Raw genomic sequence first — 23,936 nt, 5'->3', positions numbered from 1 at the left:
TTGTGCTGTAACTCAGAGCAGATCTGGGTGCCGCCATCGAGATTCTTGACATAGCTATAGAATGCTTTGTGGTTGTCCTTAGAATTAATGGTGATTTTGTTTTCGTAGCTAGCTTTGGAGGATCTTATAAGGGATCTCAACTTCTTACTGAGGCTGACCAGGGAGCTCCTCCACTCTTGGGATTTTACTCTCTTTTGCAACAGTTTCTTCCTTCTGTTGTACAGTTTGTTTATGGCAGGGGACCACCAGATTGGCTTCCTTTCTTGGTGGATAGCGTCTTAGTTCTGTTTGGGATAGCACGATCCATGCTTATAGAGTGCATTTGTGCAGGATTCAGCAGTTGTAACTGTATTGTCCATCTGCATGGGTGTCATGAAGTTCACCACTTCTGTCTTAAGAAGCATGAAGTTGGCTTTGGAGAATTTTTTTACCATGGTTTCCTTAATGGGGGGTGGGGGCAGGATGTGGATATCAAGGGTGATTAGCTTATGGTCGGATCTGACCAACGAGGAGTTGACTTCAGGTGTGGAACACCGGTCACTCATGTTAGTTTCCTTTATAACAATAAATATTCCTCATGCTTTTTCTGAAATGCATGATAAGCACAACAAATTACACTCAATCAGCAAACTGCAGTCAGTCCACCCTTATTTATTCTGAATGTGCCATACATAGGTCCTTGGCTCTTAAGTAGTCTAACAAGGCAGAACAAGGTGATTGCTGTAAAAGTGGAATAAAACTATGCTGAAGAAAAAGTTCAGTGTCATGAAACTTCTTTATTAAAACAACAAACTTTTGGGTCTACACCCTTTCTCAATGTGAATATAAAACACATGTATTAACTCAGTTTAAATAGGAACAAGTCACATCATGTGACTACAGCCGGCTCATCACATGAGTGCCATTTAAAACAACAGTCACCTATAACATGTAAATATATATATATATATATATATATATATATATATATATATATATATATATATATATATCACACAAACATCAAAGTTTACTTTGTTGCAACTTAACCAGCACAGGTTTAATGGTCACATCAGTATTAAGGCCAGGTTTAATATCAGCTCCTAGTCTCAATGTCCAGCTATATTCCTTGTTCTGTAGTAAATTATTTATATCCCCCAGATGTCTTTATCCACCATTTCTATAACCCTAAACTTAAAGATATGGTCAGTGTTCGTACACATAAGTCTACACAATGCATTTCTATCATTCACTCTTCTGATGTCTGATTTGTGTTCTATGATACGTTCTTTAAGTTTCCTTGTAGTCTTGCCTACATAAAAAGATGGGCATTGACCACAGGTTGCCAGGTAGACCACATTCAGATTATTACAATTTGATGTCACTTTGAATATATACTTTTTGCCTGTCAGGAGGTATATAAAAAGTCACTATCCTTCCCAAAAATATCACAAGTGCATCCCATGCAACTAAAAGTACCTACTCACATTTCTTGATGTCTTTTGAATAGGGGTTTGAAATCCTTATAACATAATTTACTTTTTAAAATTCTCATATTCCTATAAGAAAAAAATCGTGTCTCATCTAAAACATTTTTGAGTTCAGGTGAAGGCATCAGACTCATCCAGTTTTTCTCTATGACCTTTTTAACCGCTTGTGTCCTCACATTATACTTTGTAACATATCTGACCTTATCCTTATCAAGGACAGGTCTTCTAGGTGGACTTGTCTGGTATTGATTAATACTAAAAATTGGCCTCAATTGTTGTTGTTGTGTCTTTCGGCTTTTCCTGGTTAGGGGTCGCCACAGCGGAACTCCGGTCCACTAATGATTGGTAGTTGATTTTTACATGCTGAGTTACCAGCCCTGACACACAACTTTCAATGAAGGTACGCCCATTCATGCATGTCTCCACGCAGAAGACGCTCTAGCTAAGAATCGAACCGGACAGCGTCTTACTGTGAGGCGACAACGCTACCGCAGCACCACCACCTGTAGCCCTATTACCTTTTACTTCTTCACTAATCTGCATAATTTGCCCTTCATCATACCCACTATCCAAAAAAATCAAACTTCATATCTTCCAGTTGTTCAAGAAATATATGCTCCTCTGTGTTTAACCTACTAGCTCTACCAAATTGTGCCCTCATTATTCCATTAAATACATGGGGGGCATGCATACTGTGTCTATCTATGTACCTCCTGGCATGTGCTTCCTTTTTATGTATACTGGTCTCTATGTTACCTTCTTTTACCACTATACAAACATCTAAAAATATGATATCACTCCTGGAAGACTCTGCTTTAAACCTTAAAAAATCAGTTGCACCATTTAGATAGTCCACATAACTAATTAATTCTTTGCTTGTGCCTTTCCAAATAATAAAGCAATCATCCATGAAACGTTGATACAAGCAAACTTTTTTGTTATAAACATGCATATCACTGCATACATATTTACTCTCCCACTGGTGGAGTACAAGGTTGGCATAAGTATTTGCGACAGATGTACCCATCTCCATCCCCGTCAGTTGTAAGTAGGGTTCACTGTTAAACAAAAATACATTCTTGGTTAAAATCAAATCAAGAAGCAAACATATATTTTCTATACCTCTAGGGGACATGACCTGCTTGCTATTCAAAAAGTCCCTTATAGCATCGATGCCATATTCATTAGGAATCACAGTGAAGAGTGACATTATATCTAAAGTTACAAATAGGTATTTACCCTCTATTGAATCTGCAGAATCTATAGTGTTAAACCATACCTGCAATTTTTTAATAAAATCTGTAGTATCTTCAAGTACACATGGGCAGTCTATCAAAAATGGCCCAATCTTTTCTGCAGATATATTGAAATGGGTTCTGTCACCCACCCTTGGCACTCGTGATGAGCTGGCTGTAGTCACATGATGTGATTTGCTCCTATTTAAACTGAGTTAATACATGTGTTTTATATTCACACTGAGAAAGGGTGTAGACCCAAAAGCTTTGTTGTTTTAATAAAGAAGTTTCTTGACATTGGGCTTTTTTCTTCAACTCTTAAGTAGTCTACCATTAGAAATCATGGGATCCCAAGTTTAACCATCTTTTAAAACAATTCAAGGATTTTTTTCAAAGACAGAGCTAAATTGCTTCATGAGAACAGCCATGCAGAACAACTGTTCAAATTATGGAACCTTTTTATTTTAAATAATTTTGCTAATTAATATGAACTTGTCACTGTTGCTGTTTCTTGTCAACTGCGTTGCTTTTTACAATATGATGAAGTTGTGAATAGTATTTTTTTTTTTTACTTTTGATGTTTAATTTCTTGCTTTATAAGGTTTAAACATAATATTCCCTACCCTTTTCTGTTTCAGGTTTGCAACCAATTCCTCACCTCCGTGGTGCTTGTCTAAGGTCCCCATCCTGGACAAGAATGAAAGTTGATCCAGGAAAGGAGAAGAAGCCTGATCTAGAACTCCAGAAAGAACATCTAAAAGAGCCTTTTCTAACAGTTGAGAGGCCACAGGAGGATTAACAAGACTTGTAACCTTCTGCAATAAAACATAAAGACACTATCCCCACTGAGGATTTATTCTTTGAAAAAGTGAACAGCCAGAACTGCATGACAGAACTTATGTTGCACTTTTGTGCACTTCAGGCAGTGCATATCTATGTGGAAAAATGGACTGGACAGGAAAGTAGTGAACTAACTAAGTAAGTTTCTTCATGTTTTTGAGCGGGATGCCAAAAGAAGCAGAATAACTAACTGAAATGTGTAAGATGAAAGACTGAACCACTAGGAAGCAAGTTATTACCCAGAGTGCCCAGGTTCCACATTTGGAATAAGCTACTTATTACATCAGAGTGTACCGTTATTTCAGACTACCACTGACGTGTCTGCTCACTGAAACATCTGGCCACTAGTGCACAGTTATATGCAGTAACATGGAACAAGAAGAAGAATCAGTAAATGCGAAAGAGTTCGGAAGTAAACAAAATATGGCAAATTTTGCACAAGCCATACAAACTGAGAATTCAAAGACTGTTGACTTACACAGTAGATGAGTGCTATAGCCTAATTTGAATGTAAACATATTCTGATATATTGTGTGTGATAAATACTTTTCAGCTGAATTATCACTGGAAACTTCACTTTTTTTTCTTACATGACATGAAAATGGATATATATCTGCCATTAATGGTTTATAATCCTGTGGCATTTTTATCTTTAACCACAAGACAAACCAACAAAGATAGTCTAACATGCAGCTAAAAATATTTTCCTCTAAAATAAACATGCCGAATCATAAGCCATGGTTCAGTATCTGTGCTTCTTAAAGAATGCAGTAATGAGCATGCTATACTACAGAAAAAGAGCTCAGTATTTTGCAGGTGTCTTACGTTTAGTAGTTCTTCGGTTCATAAACATAATATTTTTAATATTACATTCTTTAAGAAAGGTGTATGTTAAGATATTTAGGCAGGTTTGTTGAGACTTGTTGCAATTTGCAGCACAGTAGATTATCAGCTTTGTAAATTGCAAAATACTAAAGGTTAAAATATGTGAACTTGATTTTGCTGAAACACATAACACAAAAATCTAAACTCTTGCTTTACCTCCCACACTTTATTTAACAAAATAGACCAACTCTTACATTACAACACCTTGGGGTAGGTTACCCAGCAAGAATCCAGCACTTAATTTTCTGTATATCCCTACCTTTTCATTTTCATCAAACAGTTTGAAAGAGTTGAATCAAAACAGATGATAAAAGAAATGTCAAGGTATTTGTGAAATACTCCATCCATCCAAAGCAGTAACATTAATCAAATTGCTGCACCTTACATACAACTAAAGAAGCACATGTGAATAATTTTGCTTATTTTTAATTACATATATAACTAGGATAAATTCTGAAAATGTCCCACTTCCTGGAAAATGTCTCACTTTCAGGAATAAGCTGGGGTGATTTCACTCTCTGTTGCATGCTGGGGCACTGCATTTGAATTCTGATGCCCAAAACTCACTAGTGAGTTGTGATTAGGTCATGCTGAAAGGTATATTAGACCACGGATTCATCCTGTAGCTATCATAACCAAGAATTAAGCCTCGGCAGAAAATTCCTGCCCCTCACATTATTACAGTCATACACCTGATTCAGATATGAGTGCTGATTAGGTCATTTCAGGTTGCGCACTATATGGTTTTGTAGTACCTTCCAAATAACTCTGTCAGGGTTTTCTATGCCAGACATTAAGGCAGGAGTATCTTGCAAGTTCTCTGTGAGGACAAAGTTTGGATTTCTATTAACCTGCAGTCAACAGTAAGCTAACATTCAACAGTGCTGGTATCCTGGGCTCAGAAATAAAACCAAGGTGGGTTACTTAGTGACATACACAAAGGACTTGTATCTTTGGTTTAGAATTAAACTGAAGTGTGGCTGTTCTGTGGCCCATACTAGGATAATAAACAAGAGGAGCAATGCTGTGCAGTTCAAAAGTCAGACTGGTTTTGGCCATCTGCATCTTAGTAAAAATATTCTGGAAAATCATGAATATGAGCCGGAATCAGGAGCAAACCCTGTGCGGTCTTCCTGTGAAAAAATTCCAAAGCATTATCCTACTAGAAAGCTATTGTGAGGCTGAGTATGATTACCCATGATTAGGCAGTAATACTAACAAGCTACAGTTGTACAACAGTGTACTACAAGAGACCTTCACTAAAGTTACTTTTGCAGCAGGTGGTTCCACTGAAAAGCTCTCTAGCAACAGATTGTTGGTCAGATACAATAGTAAAGTGAAGCAGTCCATGAATCATTACAGATAAGAATCTTGCTTCCAAAAACACATTTCTCTAGCTGTGGAAAGGTATACATGAATTTTATCCACATTTCTACGGTGAAGTGCTTGGGAGTGGCAATGTTCCACGTGAAAATAACTGAGCAACAACAGCTCTAACTTCATCTCCCTGTGGCATTCAAATACTTTCATTAAATAAAAGTTTTGTACAACGTGCAGTTAATAATATATAATAAGGGAACATAGAGAGGATTGCAACCCCATAATACCATTTATTATATATTATTAAGTTCCTTTGTTAATTTGCAAAGTGTTGAGGAAAGTGATATCAGGAAGACCTGATGTCAGCCAGTTGTTCAGTGGTGAACCAGAGTTATTCTGCAGATGTTTAAAAGACAAGTTATCAGTGGGCAAGCATAAATTGCTGAGGAAGGTGGTATCATACCTTAAGGGAGACACATGTTTTTAACCTGGCTATGACACCTTGCCCCAAGATATAAGGTGGCAAAACTGCAACAATGTTGAAAGGCAAGGTGAAGCATGATTTGTACCTCACTTTTATGGTTTGAAGTAAACAATTTTTCTGATAGCAGAACATTCAGAAAGTTGTTGCACTAATTCAAGGACAATTCCACCCTCCAGTATAATTAACGCACCTTATGTCTCCCTAGAATATAATCTAGGTGTAGTTTTGTGACCAGAAATCCTTCAGTTCCTTTCAGTTTCTCACAACATGCAGGACTGTTTCTCCCATTCTGCTAGTCACCACCAGTACTTCTATTACCGGAGTAAACATCTCACTGAGGTCAGTAAGGAACTATAAAAAGAAGATTAGAATGGGTCTCTGATCATAACCATCACATTTTTATATGTTTGAGAAATAGATAGCAAACAATTCACCTCAAGAAAGGAGTAAATCAAAGCTCAAAATGTGAATCTTGACCATTTCCTTTACATTTACTGCCCTTGGCAAAGAAAATAAAGGACTCACAAATTCAAAGCTATAACTGGTATGGTAATCAAGAAAAGCTAACTTTATTCACAGATGATATTTTTTGTTATTGTTCTTGATATATCCAGATAAGAGCATTCCGCAATACATGGAACATGTTGAAACAGTTTCAAGTCTTTTCAGGACATAAAATAAAAGAAGATAAAACAAAGGCTATCATTGTAAATTATATAGTCACACATGAACTGGTTCAGCAATACCCATACCTATTGGGACATGATGAGATGAAGTACTTAGGTGTATGGATTAAAACAGATTCTGTTAAGGTAACTATGGATATGTGGAAGAGACAAAAAACATAAAACAAAAGTTGAGAAGCTGGATGCTCTTGATTATGCCTAATAAAATACAAGCAGTGAAAATGTTTCTAGTCTCTCTAGTTTTATATACAGGTCATGCATATTTTTATCAACCAGAAGAAAAGTTGTGGATCATAATTAATTAACAGATGAAATAATGTATTTGGGAGGAGAAGACAACAACAGTTAAGTGGGATAATTTGTTTCTCCCCACAGAAGAAAGTGGCTTTGGATTTCTTGATTTGTAGGGACACTTTAGCACTATGCAGTTACATAAAATAAGCAAAATTTTACAAATCACAGTAGAAGACATGATGATGAAATGGTGTGGAGGGGGTCCAAGAAATAAAAATTCAATAGGATTTTAAACCTATGAAATAAAACAGGAAGCTTTTTTTCAGAAATTCTGGGTGAAACCATTGTACCTTGGGTTGAAGAGCCAGTGAGAGTGATAAGCAGTTCATTAACTGCGTTTGTCGATGGAGCTCAAAACTGAATGGTCGATAATGTTCAAAAGGTATTTCGTAGTGAAAATTAGACATGTTTGGTTTTGTGTCACAGCTAGTGTTATGTGGTAGGAAAATTATGTCTTAGTAATATAGCATTTTCTTTCAGAGAGAATTTCCTAAAGAGTGGTTTGAAGTGATTATATTTATTTTGGCCTAATTTTTTTTTAATACCAGCACAGAAGACCCTTGAGGTAAACCTGAAAAAGGTCCTTCCTGGTTAACAGAGAAGAAGAATAAACAAAATTAACAACAAACATTTTTAGGTAGTCTTCGGGTTCATTCTGTCTATTTCTGCATTAAGTATACCTTGCATTTTAACAAGTCCTGATTTAGTGCAAAGAGGAAGGAATTTGTTATAATGGTATCTGTTATTAATATCTTTCTGGTAATGTCAAGCATCACTTCTTGTATGTAGCAATTGTCTCATTTCTGTAGAAAGCCAAAGACAGCAGTTGCCACTGATAAGGTATTTCTCAGAATTTGTTTTGTATAAAACACAGTGTGTTATGGAAAATGAAAAGCAGTAATTTTTGTCTGACATGCTGAACAGTGGGGATCAGCTTATCTGGGAGAGACAGAAAAAAGAAAGAGACAGAAATCTGTTATAGGTAACACACATCCTTGACTGTAAGAAAAGGTATTGTAATTCTTTTTAATGGTCAAAGTGAAATAAAGTGTCATTGGCCACTTACTAAATAAGATAATATGGAGATAGGGATGCTGGTAGATGTCAGGACAGTTCCATTTTTTTTAAGAAAGCAAAGTTATCACTAGAGCATGTGACCACATTCTGACAGGCTGCTTAGTTTCAAACATGTTAACTTCAACTACTCCTCACAATTTAAACATATTCCACTCCTCCAAATCCCAGCCTCTAATTTCCTAATCTCAGTTACATATATTTATTTTTTCTGCAGGTAGAAAATGTTATCCTTTTTTCAAGATCTAAGTCTTGAGGTTTATACCATGTTGACCATTTTTCCAGTTTTTTTTTTTTCTTTGTGGCTCCCTCAGGCAACCCTGCCTTCTTTATAAGCAATTTCATTCACTACCACCATAGGTTTCTGCAGGCCTGGAGGGATGCAGCCTTTTTCAATTTCTAGTTATTCTTTTTTTTTTTTTGCTGCTCTAACCAATAAAATTGATAGCATTCCTTCCTCTGTTAAGATCAAATCCTCTGTCCATTTGGGGAATGCCAGATGAACTGCCTGACATAAGTGCTCATTCAGTTCTTTTTGTAATTTTGCTTTAAAATCTGAATGTACTAGACAGTACCACAAATGACATTTCATGTACCACTCTGATTTCAGCACAACTCCATCTCATTTGAAGGAAGATTGTGTATCACACTGCTTCATCTGCATGGACAGCCTGTTCCAGACGTGAAGGAGACACTGAGTAATGAGTAGGTTTAGAGCTTCTGTTCTGGTATTTGTGGTACAAGAGATCCTGGACTACTGGGTACCGGATTGCTCAAAAGGCAAGGCATCAGTCTCCTCTGAGGAGCCTGTAAGACACAGAAAAGAGTGACAGTGCTTCTAGTCTTTTCTGGTAGCTTAGGGATTTGAAGCCTATAATCCTCTTTGGAATCTCTGGGGTCTTTCCAACTGTTTGATATATCTTGTGAGGTATATCCCAAAGAGGGCATTTTATTCTATAATTGGTCTGATCAGTGGTGAATAAAAGGTAACAATAACTTCTTTTAATCTGGATGATATTCCCTTGGTGATGCACCAAGCAGAAAGATTTCTAGACAATTCTTGTTACATGGCGGTCAAAGGATTAAGAATCAATAACCCAAGTTCCCAGGTCTCTAACTATATTTTAATTTTGAAGTAGGGTATTGTCAGTGCTATAGGCTATATGAGGGGTTGTCTGCAAAGTGCAACAATATTGCATTTTTTAGCATTTAATGTAAACCCATTTTCAATGCATGGGACATTTATAATAAGTTTGTGCTGGAGGGGTAGAGTGTCAGAGGGAGATTTGACAACTACCAGTTTACACTTATCCGTACATTTTGTTAGCTACAGATCTTGCTTTATATTCTGATGGTCAGAGAAGTAAATAGTAAATAAAAGCTGTCCCAGCACTAAGCACTGCTGGACACTGCTGGTCACCTCTATGCTTCTCTCCACCCACTCCTAGTGGATCCTGTCTTTTAGCCGATTTACTATCCATCTTACCACCTAAGAATCTTGTTGTAATGCATTTAGTTTATTAATTATACTAACATGGAGGATGGTGTCACATTCCTTGGCAAAATCAAGGTAAACTTTGTACACATGAACAAAATAAAACTGCCACGGATGTAGCCTGATGAGATTTTTAATGTTGAAGTTAATCATATCGGTTATAACGTGTTCCATAGCCTTACAAATAAGACTCATCAGGCTAACTAGCCTATAGTTTTTGAGGATGGTAGTAGGATCACCTTTATGGAATGTTATCATTAGCGGTGTATGTCATACCTCTGGGACCAAGCCTGTAGCCACACGTAGATCAAACAGCCTATCTAAAGATTCTGCCAGGGCATGTTTGGTACTATTTATGAAACAGCCGAGTATATTATCTGGATCCATGGAGGAAATGATATTAGCCTTGGACAGCGTTTTCAGTATAAGTTCTTTAGTGATGATGAGGGGTTGAGAACTTTAAGGATCGTTACTCTTTGTACAGTCATCTCAGTGCTGAAATTTGCACTAAATTTATTCACAAGGATATTAACAATTTCCATCTTATTTGAGATTGTGTCATTCAGTATGAGTTCTATACATTCCTGAGTGCTGTTTCTTAGCTTTCTAACATAACTAAAGACAGATCTGTAGTTATCCTTGGCTTTAAATGCCAAACTGTGTTCATGGGCTGTCTTAGTAGAGCTAATACTCCTTTAAAATTATGTCATATTCCTAATATACTCTTTCTTAGATCTGAAGTATATATTTTTTTCCCTTTTATTGTAGATATTATTTATGTTGGTAGACTACCGGGGTGGCTTGCTTTTAAATTTCCCCTTATATCTGGATCTGGATGGGACTGCCAATTCTATATATTTATTTATGTGGGTATAAAACTCCTTTGTGACTCTGTCTGTGGAGTCTGTGTTAGGAGTGATGATGTTATAAGTGAGCTTCAAGACATCATCATAGAATTTGATGAGATTTTATGCCCATGAAGTCTTTGAATTCTGATAAATTAGCCTGAGTGGGTTTAGGTATTTTTAGGAAAATGGTTACTTGCTTATGGTCTGACTTAATTGGAGAGTGAATTACTAGGAAAGTCATGCATGGTGATGCTACATTTGTAAGTACTAGGTCAAGAATATTTTGTCCTCTAGTTGGATTAGTAACAATTTGGTCCATTGAGTTTTATTTATTAGTTCCAAAAACATTTGTGTATTTCCAATATTGGTGGTGTAGATACTCCAGTCTACCGATGAGTAGTTAAAGTCCCTCAGAATGATGGAGTTCTTATTTATGAGGAATTTATGCATGATGTTTAGGAACCTGACATGGACTGCTGGTCATCATAGAAGGGATCCTGTAACAAGCAGCAAACTGATAGCTGATTTTTTAGTGTGCTATGTAACTTCAATTTGTGGATCTCCTGGAATCGGTCTAAAGGTTATATGGTCTCAGACAATCATGGATGCACCACTACAGTTGCCATTGGGTCTGAAAGCATTGCAGACACTTAACTCAAGTATTAGACATACATGAATGCTTTTCAAATGCAGGAGTGAATAAAGATCAGACAGTTTGTTGTTTAGACTTCTGAATTTTAGCAGATACACCTTCATTGGATCCTGTTTTGATACTGATATACTTGCTGTGTTGCAATGCTCATTAACTGACCTTTGCCTAAAAGGCATTATGGGTGCAGCAAATGTTTTAGTCAGTACGTGGAATCCTTTGAATGCAGGTGTAGAACATCCTTTGAAAGCAAGTAGAATTGTCAGTCATCTCATTCCATCCTGACAGATAACTAGAACTCCCTAAAATAACACCAATTTTCTAGCTAATGAAGCCAATTATCTTTTCTTTGTAGCCAGGGCATCATTCAGAAGGATTCCACTCAACATCAAGTCTTGCAAGTATTTGTAACTCAGATATGTATTTGTGCATCTCCCTCAGGTTTTCTTTTGCCCCCAGTCATTCAACCCCTCATGTACAACTACCATGTATGTCATAATTATATTTGTCTGGCACAAGGGTCATAAGGGCCCATGAAATGTCTGGTATCCTCACATCTGAAAGACAACTCACTGTCATCCTGTCTTTGCCTAGTGAGTGGAGAATCTGAGTGTCTCACTATGAAATCACAAATTTCTAAAACATTTTTGTTTCTGGAGTTGTCAGGCGTACTTGAATTGTGACCCTTTGAGTCACTGACTCTCTATTAAAAATGAGACATTATTAGCTGTGATATTTGATTATGATTTTGCTGAGATTTAATCCTTATGGGTTTAGGAAGCTTAGGTAAGGATTTCTCTACGTTGTCAGTATATGACACCACATTACATTTTAGGGCTGGGTGCATAACGTGTAGTGTGTTAGTCCTGTGCTCAGAGTCTGTTTTTTTTTTCTGAGAGTGAGGCCTCTATCTCTCAAATATTTGCAACGCTCACAGAGTTATTTGCATTTAGTAGAGGTTTATTGTCTGTAAGCATAAGGCAGTTTCTACACTGCTTGAGGATACCTAATGCTATGAGGCTGGCAACAGAGCAGAGAGAAGTAGGCTGACCTTCTGTATTGTCCAATGTGAAGTAAAACTTGATTGATTTAAAAGAGTTACAGAGTTTAAATAAGACAGATTTTTTATCTGTTGAGACAGTTATCGATTAGGGGTGAATTGTGTGGTTATATATGTATGCATATGTCATAAGTAAATGTGTAACTTGGGTATATATTCAGCTCTGATATCACAGCTCATGGTAGTAAGCTATTTGTAGCAGCTGTGGGCAAAGTTGAAAAATGTACCACCCCCAGGTGTTGCCATGAGCTAGTTTTAGGGTGGCAGGTGCACACCTCAGCACATTTTGTGCAACCGTGTATTATGCAGTCATACACAGCTTGATGCATCTGAACGTAACAGGAGTCTAATTATTTATTGGATTTGTTTCAGCTAGCTTATACTAGGTACAGTTACAATTTAATTTGATATCCCAATACTTTACTGAAATTTTTGAATTTCTTGGAAGAGTAAGATCTGGATCCCTATCCAGCTTGGACAGGTAAAACAGTAAATCATCTGATTTAAATTATATCACCTGTGACACCCCGCCACTGGACCCGTAATCAAGGAGCCTCAATCCTCACCACTGGCAACAGTGGGAGATGTACACTGGGAGGATGACAAGCACACACGCAGTATTTCCAGATGCAGCTCTCTGCATCAAGTGCAACTTCCCTTAAGAGCACAAAGAGACCCCTGTCAGTCCGGGGCTGGTTTCTCCCTCCTTTCTCCAGATACGCAATAAGACCCCCCACTGGCACAGCTATACATTTGAGATCTCAGCTGAGTGACCAAATCAAGACCTCCAGCACTCTCTCTGTCCAACCAGTGATTTGTGTCCCTGCACAAGTAGCTGACACACACACACTCTTTGATGTTTGATTTACACACACACACATACCCCTGGGAAAGGCTGGCATAGGTTTATTAACTATGCCCCCTTCTGCCCAGACTATAATGTAGTTATCACTTCCACCAGTGACTCCGTATCAGCTACTTTAAGGTCCTTAACAAAGGGTGTCCAATCTTACTGTGTAATGTAACTATCAATGCAAATGGTAGTATGACCAAGAGCAAGGCTATTAGGAGCGGCCCACAGTGTCACCAAATAAATTTGCAAGTACTCTCAGAACTTAAATATCTGTAGACAGATCAGCCACAATGAAATGTTTAAATATATTTAATAATAAATAATAAAAGAACAAGACAATGCTAAAATATTTACAGTGACATCAGAGTTCAAAATCACAGAAAATATTTAAAACAACATTGCAGGACAGTCTCAAATAAATAAAGAAATATATCTAAGCTAAGCTTTGCTGTATTCCTGACTATATCTAGGAGAATTACTATACCCAAGATAACTTACAGAGTAAGGCAGATGTTTGGTGAATGTTTCCTGTTGTTGTCGTGTCAAAGACAGAATATAGAATGCTCTGCCTCACTCAGAGAGTTCTCAAATTAATATCTGAAATATTACTGCTGGGATAACTTGCAGAATGACATCATTTCTTGTCATCTGACTCCTGGTTCCCAGGCCCCAAAACAAGCATTGATGGAAGCTAGTAGCATTCAGCATTTACCTGTAAACCTACATAGACAGGGCTTTTCCTCAGATCTATGGCAAAGACTGGAAGTCATAAAACAATAAAACCCTTCCAGTACAATGCAGAGGGTTCCCTAGTTTTAGACATTGTATCTCCTTGCTGCCATAAAGTAATTTAATTTCAGCTATTTTTTCTGAAGTTAACCTCTTGTGTTCCAGTTTCCACTGTTAAAATAGTTAAACAGTTACAATAGTGCATGTACATTTCTGTTCATTTCCAGTAGGGTAAACTGTGGATACATTTCAAACAGCACTTTGTAAAATACCTCTTCAGCACACATCTGTACAGACCATCTTATATGGCATACAGCTCTAATACATTTGTAACACAAACAACTTATATGAATCATGTTGATATTCACAAATGACATATAATTATTTACAAAATTCCAGCTAGCTGGGCTGGCAGTATCTTTCTTTGTCACACTTCTATATAAATCATGTTGATGTTCACAAATGACATATAATTATTTACAAAATTCCAGTTAGCTGGTCTGGCAGTATCTCCTTTCGTCACACTACCATATAAAGGACTTCATTATTCTTGTTACTAAAGACTGTGCAAATAAGACTGGGTACAATGGGCATCCCTGTCTGGTCAATCTCATGTGGACAAAAGGCTGAACCAACCCCACAGTGTGTTTTCAAAATACTGCCTGATCCCATACAAATGCCAGTGAGCAGTTTGACAGATTTGTTTGGAAACCCAAGCCCTACTACTACTTGCTTAAGGAATGGCCACTGTACCCTATCAAAGGCCTTTTTTAGACATCAGTTGCTTCTCTGCTTTCTGATCATCATGAACAATAAAATTGTCATCCTTCCATCAACCCACACTGATCCAAATTGATCAACGCTATAACAAATTTTGCTATTCTAACAGCAATCATAGGTTCATAGGTAAGTACTAGGCTAGCTGCCCTTGGCAACCATTTTAAGCGTAGCCAGTTTCCCTTTTTATTCTTGAAATAATGTGCTCCATTTGGTTATAGATTGGCCTTACCCATCCCATGGTGAATAATTTTATTTAATTAATTAATTTAATTTTTAATTCCTGGTCCTTCCGCTACCTCAAAAGAGACTTTCTCCTTTCAAGAATGAGTAACTACTTGAAAGTTAGGTAAGTTCTCTCTCTTTTAACAATTGTGCTGAGGGAGACTGATCAGAAAGGCATACAATACCCTCAAAAAGGGTACCAGAAGTCCAGAGAGTTTCACTATTTTTAATATTTTTCTCCTTTCTGCTTGCCCATCATCAACCCTCATGTAACCAGATTGGTCCATTAATTCTCCTTAGGGTAAGAGCTGAGCACATGGACCATCATCTAGTCTGCCATTAGGGTTTTCTTTATATGCTCTTACTCCCAGTTCTCTGCAGTAGCTGATGGGTTTGGCCCATAACAGCAGCCTTCGAAGCATGCATGCCTGATTCCAGTTACAGGAAGTGCTGTTTAGTTTACATGCTTCCATCACGGACCTACTGCTGATAACATATCTACAGTACATCCAGCCTCTGCTGGGTATCAGGATAGTGTGGTCCTAGTTATATCCATCATCCTTGGATGGGTGAGCCAGCATCAGCTGAACACCCTTGTACTCCCTCACTGCATCCTCTAACTCCTGGGTCACTACTTGATCATGTGGGGTGGGGCTAGATCATAGTAAGAGCTTCATCCTTGTGCACCACAAAACTAACCAAGATAGTACCATTACTGGTAGCCATTTTGAAGTGAGTATAAGAAGACACTAGCAAAGGGAAGCTGAATAAGGATGAACTGTGTGAGAGATTTTTGTGCAGGAAGATCACCAAGCACTATGAATTTTTGTAGATGTGTAAGTGGAAAGACAATCTAACAAGGTATTAAAAAGAGCAAATAATGGTGGGTAGTTTATATAAGGAAATGAAACCATGCAGAATAATATGAAGCACAATCTAATAAGGGGATGTGTCAATTTGTGAAGCAGAAGGCATGATGAGGCAGGCACAAATACCTTCTTAAATAAAAAGCCTGTCCACCCACTGAACCTGTCACTTCATCAGAATACCTTCTTAAATAAAAAGCCTGTCCACCCACTGAACCTGTCACTTCATCAGTTGTTTCTAAAGACTTGGTCATTATCAATAAGGGCAAAAAGGGTGATCTCATCTTTAAAGTCTATAAATGTACAGATAATATATACATGACATATAATGCATAAGACTGGAATTCACTGACATAATGGTACTCCAGGTTTTCTGTTAGCAATATGTTATTATAGGTTCATGGTGGTCAACTGCAACAATCACCAAGAGCAACATAAACTTGTTCTGTGGATAGAAAATAAATTAAGAGAATTTGGATCTGGTGCATTATTCTGGCATTATACACACTAGAAAAAGATAACGTTGTTCTATACAGTAGGTAGTTAGCATTGCCACCTCACAGCAAGAGGTTCCCTGGTTCAGTTCTTGGCTGGGTTGCTTGTGCAGAGTCTGCATATCTTCCCTGTGGTTGTGTGGGTTTCCTCTAGGTGCTCTGGTTTCCTTCCACATTCCCAAGACATGCTGCAAGTGGAGTGGACATTCTAAATTGGCCCTAGGTGTGTTTGTGTGCCTTCTGAGGAAGTTTGGGTGCCGGGCTGGCAACTCATCTCCAGAAAGTTCTACTGCCATTCATTCTGCAGACCTATGTTCCACTGTGGTGACCCCTAATGAGAACAGCCAAAAGGAGAAGAAGAAGTTTTATACAGGTTAATCCAGTTAGTCATGTAAAACAGATATGAAAGCTAGCATGAGGCACTGCAAATATTCTCTATCTCATTTTGTCATTTTTCCTGTCTCCTTGACTGTTTGAGTGAGCACTATACATCATGAAACAAACATCGAGGAATTTTATGTAACAGGCTTTAACTCCTAGCAAGCCATGGTAAGCACTTCAGGGGAAGCATGTGATAGGAACAAAGTGGATATGCCACTCACAACAGTGGGTAATGCAGCCCCTATGGCAGGCCTCCAATCTCCACTCAGAATGCTTAAGAGAAGATTCTTCTCTGATACACATCCCTCATCCTACTCCATGGGGGAAGTGAGTAGGTAATACCTCTTCACTCTCCCCCTTCCCCAGAAAACTTCTCACAAGTCTGGGCCATTAGCCAAGCCAAAGCTGCCCAAGTCATAGTCTGGGCTTGATGCCTCTATGCCACAGCATCTGGGACTGAGCCTCCCAGCTGGGGTCCTAAAAAATGCCACAGCATCTGGGACTGAGCCTCCCAGCTGGGATCCTAAAAAGTTTAAGATATTATTGAATTATAAAGCACAAGGATTCAGCATTTTTTTTACTCTATGGTCAAAATAAGATGCAAAATGACATCAGCTTTTTTCCTGGTCATGAATAAGTATGTACCACTGTTCTTTCCAAACTTCTTCCTTATTTATAAAGTACTTCGGAAGCTGTAGCAAGATATGCTAAAAATAATAATTATGCCTTTGTCATCCAGACAGACCTTTGTAGATGGCAGTAACTCTACAGGAAACCCAAGAAATCAGCAAAAGGGAACACTTATCTATTACTGTTTTCAGTTTCTGCATTTATGTGTGAAGTTTCTGCTGGCATGTTGTATTACCCAATTTGGCAGGTAACTTAGAGAGGTAAGGAAGACCTCCACAAGGAGTTACAAGTTTTATTAGAAGATATGATATGGATAAGCATGTCTGGACACACTATCTTCATGATCTAGATGAGCATTTCTGGGCATACTACCATTCCAACTAACTTGCAAGACCCTGAAGTATTTAATAGGTGTATTCATCAGTTAGAATTTATGAATTAAATCTGCTGGCTTTCTGTGTTTTGAAAGATCTTTAACTTATATAGAACCTGATTTGTTTATACATCTTTCTTTATGCAGTTTTAACTCACATTAGAGCTCACTTTTCTTGTAAAGCCGCACACCGCTGCAGTCATGCGACTAATTTGTGCATGGCATCTGAGATAAATTGTATTTTCTCTTGCTACAAAGTACCTTAACAATTACAATAAGTGATACATGAAAGCCCATTTTTCCAGGCAGGTGACATATACAAACGTTTTATCTATAATCACTTTTTTCACCAAAGTAGGTCAGTCTTACTTGCTGACAGATTTTTGAACTTCGCTCTTCTCCCTTGATTTCTGTTATTTATTTATTTATTTTTTGCCGAGTGCCAATATTTTAATAGGGAGCCCTCTGTTGTGCTTAATTAGTTATTTGGTCCTTAGCATATGTCTTCATGAAGCGCATCTTTGTGTGTGCATCCATGTGTGCACGCATGTTGCCGATCTAGTCAGAACAGCTGCCTAGGAATGCTCCAAGCTATAATCACCTGTTGCAGACATTCTCAACAAGGACAGTAGAGTTATCCATGAACTGACTTGCTTTGAAGCAGATCATGTTCCTCTTTCCTTCTCCATATGATGTTACAGAAACTGCATTATTTAAATTGTACCTTGCAAGATGCCTAGATTCACTATCTTGAGGATATCTGGAAGGATAATAATGCTTTACAAACTTAGAATTTACTTCATTATCTAGACAATAGCCAGTCCTTCATCTGAAAATCTTCAAAGCTCCTGAACTCAGAAAACCATTGAAAGTGTTATTTATTAAAATCTGTTACAACAGTATTTTTACACAGCTTTATGTTCTTTCGGGGAACCTTAATCACTGAATCACACAAGTGGGACTATTACGTCAGTCATTTAGGCAATAAGACACAGCAAGATGGCTTATATAGTTGAATAATGGCTCACCTTGAGTGTGTTGATGCATTAATTATGGCTTGTAACCTCCCAAGAAATGCTATCTCCCCAGTGTGACACATTATTTGAAGTGTTTGCAAATGAGATGAATAGTTCATTTAAAGGCATTCATCTATGCTACTGGGCTACAAAAATGGCCATGCTGAACTGTGATCTTGGCCTGTCAGGTTGTAAAACTGTTTCAGCTTGTTTCATAACAGTATTCCATCTAGAGAGCATGCACATCACATTTGGCTTTCTGATATACTTAACCGCAGAAGTCACGTCAAGACTCTACTCCCCTTCAAAGACTTTCTCTAATGGTGTAGACAGCACCTAAAATGAATCTAGAAGGTAATTAAAACATCATATTTCTTAAGGTGTAGTTTAAAAACCTGCTACTGCATGAAGTTCATATATGTCTGGCTTTCATTTATAGAGAATACTGTTTTCATCAGTGTAGTGGGATAAGTACAGCGCTTAAGTATAGCAAAGTTCTAAAAGGAGTTGTTAAAAACACATCAAGACTGAATCCTGAATCAAAAAATATTGATTATGAGATGTCAGAATCACTTGAGTGTGATCCAGAGTCAAGATAAATGAAAAAAAACAGCATTTCTCCCCTACACCTCTCACATTTCCTGCTACTTATAAATAGACCAACAGCAAGACTACACTACTTCAATGAAAAAGTGAAATCCACAGAATAGTGCAATCTCATTCTTCCATGTGAAAACCTCAATACCACATATTAGTGATAGATAGTTTGAGTGCTGATCACTTGAGTAGTGATAATAAATATTGACAATAGACTAGCAAATAAATTCAGTGCTAACTTTTCCCAGATACTTCAGGGCAAAGTCCAGAAAAATCCCTTGTATCCCCTATTACCAGAAAGGAGCATGTACTGAAGTTGCTACCTATGAAAAAATGCTTTTTTCATGGGGCCTGACAATATACCTTAATGTTTAATAAACAGTGTTAAGGATGCCTTCGTAAAGCCACTCCTGAAACTGCTTAAACTGAGTTTAGCAACAGGTTTTGTCCCTGAAGTTTGGTGCACCATGGTGGTGATGATGCCCCTCCATAATGGTGGCCCTACCACAAACCCTGGAAATTATAGGCCAATCAGTCTGACAGGCCTCATCTGTAAAGCAATGGAACAAATTATAACTGACCTCATCAACTGTGATATCAGAAATCGTATTAGGCTTGACTCTTAGTAGTTTGGCTCTGCCAAGGACAAGGGAACATCTTACCTAATGAATTTGGTTAACTTCTTCAACCAAGTTACACAGGCTGTCAACAGTGGTTATGCTGTTTTATATGGTGATTCTTGATTGACAAAGGCATTCAACATTATACCCTATCAATACATTGCAAGCAAGCTAAATGCTTTAAAAATAGATATCTGTGTATCAAGATTGATAGAAAACTGTCTAAAGGATAGAACCCATAAAGTTACATCATCAGAAGTATCTCAGGGCTCACTGCTGGAACCTCTCCTTTTCCAATCTCCAGACCAGGAACTAAGACCTCTGCAAAGTGAGTTTTCAGATGACTTCAAACTAGGAGTTATTGTCAAATCCCCTTCTGACCCACACCGTTCAGCAAGAACTCATACTTGTAAATACTTGGTGTACTGAAAATGGGGTCAAATTATACATAAAAGGTGTAATATAATCATATCTGTTAGACAAACCCTCCCCTCAGCATACAGTAAGTAGAATTTCCCACAACAAAATAAAAACGTAATTTGGGACCTTGGAACAAAGGTTGGTAATTCCCTCTCTTTTGTTTATCATGGGACAACAGTAGTCAGACCATCCCTATACTCACAGTGCAGCTAAATGACAAGGAAATATCATTAAGGTCTAAAGAGGTCATTGTTCCCTCATAGTCAGCACTTATTAGGCCAGTTATTGACTACAGTGCTCCATTTGGGATGCACTTTACTAGACATACCAAAAAACTAGATAGAAACAAATGTTTCCTGACAAATACAATCATGGAGTAATGACCCCAAGCTACCTAGAGGGGCTGGAAGCATTGTCCCTTGATTCAGTACCATCTAGACTCTTAAGTAAAGATCTGTGCTTTGCCTTCTGTGCCATTAGAGACCCAGTTATCCTGATTCACCTGGATCACTTTTGGTCTAGTAGTTCTGCAAGTATAAGAACCAGGGACCTAAATCTTCACCAACAGATAAATAAAATGTGATGGAGAGACAGAGTCATTGTGAAACACTTTCCCCACTTTTGCAGATTTAGCACAATGATAAACTATCATCCTTCAAAATGAACTTGGATGATTGGATAGATACCCACAAACCTATCCTGGGACTGACTGGCCTACACTACTGCAGAAATATGCTCATTTCTAGGTGGGTAGAATTACTTGAATTCTGAAGACGCTAATCCTCATTCTGTTAAGCCATCTGCATGGCACAGAATGATTTTTTTGTTACACAGAACAACACATTTAGCTGCTGAAGAACCCCTCTGTCTTGGGGCAGGGGAGGGGGCTGTGTGCTACGAGATGAAGGTTAGCCACACACATACTATAAGTACTGCCTGACCATGCATGGAACAGTATGTTGTAAGAGACAGAACTGCACCAGTGGAGCCTCTCCTTACAGGTACTGCACATGCAAGCATGTATGAGCAGTTTGGCGAGTAGGAATAAAGATTAAAAATCCCTTGCCATTTAAGGATCCCGATACTAATGGTAGAATGCCATCTCACCAAAAACTAAGTCCTGATCATATTGTACTAAAACTGCAGACGGGCCAAATCACCATACTGAACAATACCCTACTGAAGCATTGATACTCTGGCCATTCATCACTATCTGTGCAGATACAGTTCCTTGTTTTTGCTGGGGGCTGTGCCCTCTGAACTCCCACATTCCCTGATCATATATATTACAATTCCAAGAGTGCACAAAAACTGGGGAATAGAAGAAAGCAGTACTCCATCTGCCCTAGTTTCATGGCAATTTAGATGTCAAAGCTTCACTGCCCCCCCCCCCTATATGGGGTGTGCGGTGGAGTTTTGAAAATGACACTGTGTTAATGCTGTGTTAACTAGCATATGTTATTAATAAATTCCACATGTGGCTGTACTAAGGCTGTCAATTCAGGATACACAGTTTGATAATTATGCTTTGTTATGTTGAGATCAATCCTTTGGTGGTCAGTAATCTGAGATTCTATTAATTAAACTAGAGCTCCACTTATTGGGCAATAAAGGTTAGCCTCATGGAAAGGAACTTAATTTTGAGATGATTCAAGGTTCTGTGTTGACTAGGCAAAAAAGAAATGAATGGCCCGTAAGGCACTGGGGAGTTCAAATTAATATGCTGACTGGGGATATAAATATCTTAGTCTTATGAGTATGACTAGGCATAATGCAATAAGGTTATAACAGTAATGGAATAGCATTCTACTGTGACAGAAATGAAAGAGAGAAAATTACGTTCTTGCAACTTAAAATATAAAAAGGACAAAAGCAAATCATAGCAGATGAAAGCCAAAAAAATTCACAAATTTACCAATGCTGACAGTTTCACAGCTTTGCAGGAAAGGCAGCTGTTACAGGTATTAGGTGATATATACTGCAACCCAAGTATGAAAAAGTATGACTTGTACAGTCAGAACACGCAGTAAATTAGAATCTAAGATGTGTCTTATGTTGCTAGTAAGTCAAAGTATACAGCTGTACTGTAAAAAAAAAAAAAAAAAAGGTTATACAGCTCATCTATCTTCACTATCGGGGGGGGTGGTCACCTGTACCACCTACCACCTAGACAGTGAAAAAGATTCATCATGAACACTGGTGGGGAACCATCCTCCACCCATTTATAGCTGCACTGTCTGATGTGGTAAGCTGTCATTCTCAAGTCAAAGCAGTGGACATTGCCAAAATTATGAGACTGCTCTACCGAAAGCTTCCTGAATGAAATGCACACTTGCAGATGTGTGGTTTGAAATTGTTCTCCAAATTTCAGTAAACTCTCCCATTCCCAGGTATTTATGTTTCCAGTTTAAAGGACAATCTTAGTCAATTAAGTTATTTGCAGCAATAAATCATTCTCCTCTCTCTCATCCAATATTAAGCATGCCGTATGCCGAGGAAACCTGATTTAACTATTACTGTCTCTGTTTTCTGCTTGAACCTGTTTTTATTTCGAGTTTTGTGAAATCTCACATTATTTCACCAATTCTAACTGCAGGGATAATAAAACGTCTTTACCTAGGTACCCAAGTATCAGTCTGTTACATATGTCCATCTTTAAAAATCCACACTTGAAGGAAATCAGGTCCAGCCACTGCAAAACTCCAAACAGTTTATTCCACAAAGAGATTCTTCCTCAGAAAATCCAAGACACAACACACTAGGAGGAGAACCACCTTTTATACACAAAATCTGCCATTAATTGATTAACTGAAATAATTAACCAATTGAAATTTTAACTCATGAGTACTTTGAAGGTACTTGCTTTCAGCTATACCAAACTCATTTTATACAATATTCAGTATCCAAAATTAATCCATACTTACAGATTAATTTACTAACTAAATTCATTTCATCATTTATTATAAATATTAAATGAAGTTAAACATCTTTAAAAAATAGTTGGAGAATGTGGCCTGATGCCTGAGGCTACATTTCTGAGCCTACACAAAAGCAATTATGTCACAATTAATATTCACATTTACCTAGAAAAGACAGTTCACTCATGTTACAATTCTTCAAATCAAAAATTATCTTTTTCCCTTGAATCCAACCTCAACAGTGCTACATGCAAACAAAAAACATGATTAACATATAACTTGTTTTTCCTCCATGTAGCTGAGTTTCCAGTCTAGTCACAAACAATTTGCTTTAAAATTTCATGTTATATCCTTCTGATGCTTATTTTTATTTATTTTATTTTAGAAAGTAGGTTGCACCCACGGGTCCCTTTTCAAGTTATGGCCCGACTTAGTACAGTAAAAAGATAATCATGTTCTAAAGAATTTTACAAAGTTCTAATAACATATACATACATATATAGAGTTTACTACTGTGCAACCAACACAACAGTGAGTCTTAAGGAACACTTAATAAAAAATATCCCTGGGCAGGATACAAAGGCCGGTGTCATTTGCAAAGGTTATAGGTAAACTGATTCTGTCAGTGAATAAACAGTCTACCTTTAAACTGGAATTGGGAGAAAAATATCAGGATATGCATTGCCAGAGCTCCATAA

General features: G+C 37.7%; 1 protein-coding gene across 1 annotated transcript in view; it reads left to right on the top strand.

The window, feature by feature from the left end:
• DBNDD1 (dysbindin domain containing 1) overlaps nt 1–7,145 on the top strand; it is a 561,031-nt gene extending 553,886 nt beyond the window's left edge. Inside the window, exon 4 of the mRNA XM_044081736.1 lies at nt 3,343–7,145. Within this exon, the coding sequence (XP_043937671.1) occupies nt 3,343–3,503 (161 nt within the window). The 3' untranslated portion in view covers nt 3,504–7,145. The remainder of the gene's footprint in view (nt 1–3,342) is intronic.
• Nucleotides 7,146–23,936: the final 16,791 nt, after the last annotated feature.

Source organism: Protopterus annectens, chromosome 8.part1, assembly GCF_019279795.1.
Source record: "Protopterus annectens isolate FY-2018-M chromosome 8.part1, PAN1.0, whole genome shotgun sequence".
NCBI lineage: Eukaryota > Metazoa > Chordata > Ceratodontiformes > Protopteridae > Protopterus > Protopterus annectens.
Note: the sequence above shows the minus strand (reverse complement) of the source record. Positions and strands in the feature narration are given on the sequence as shown.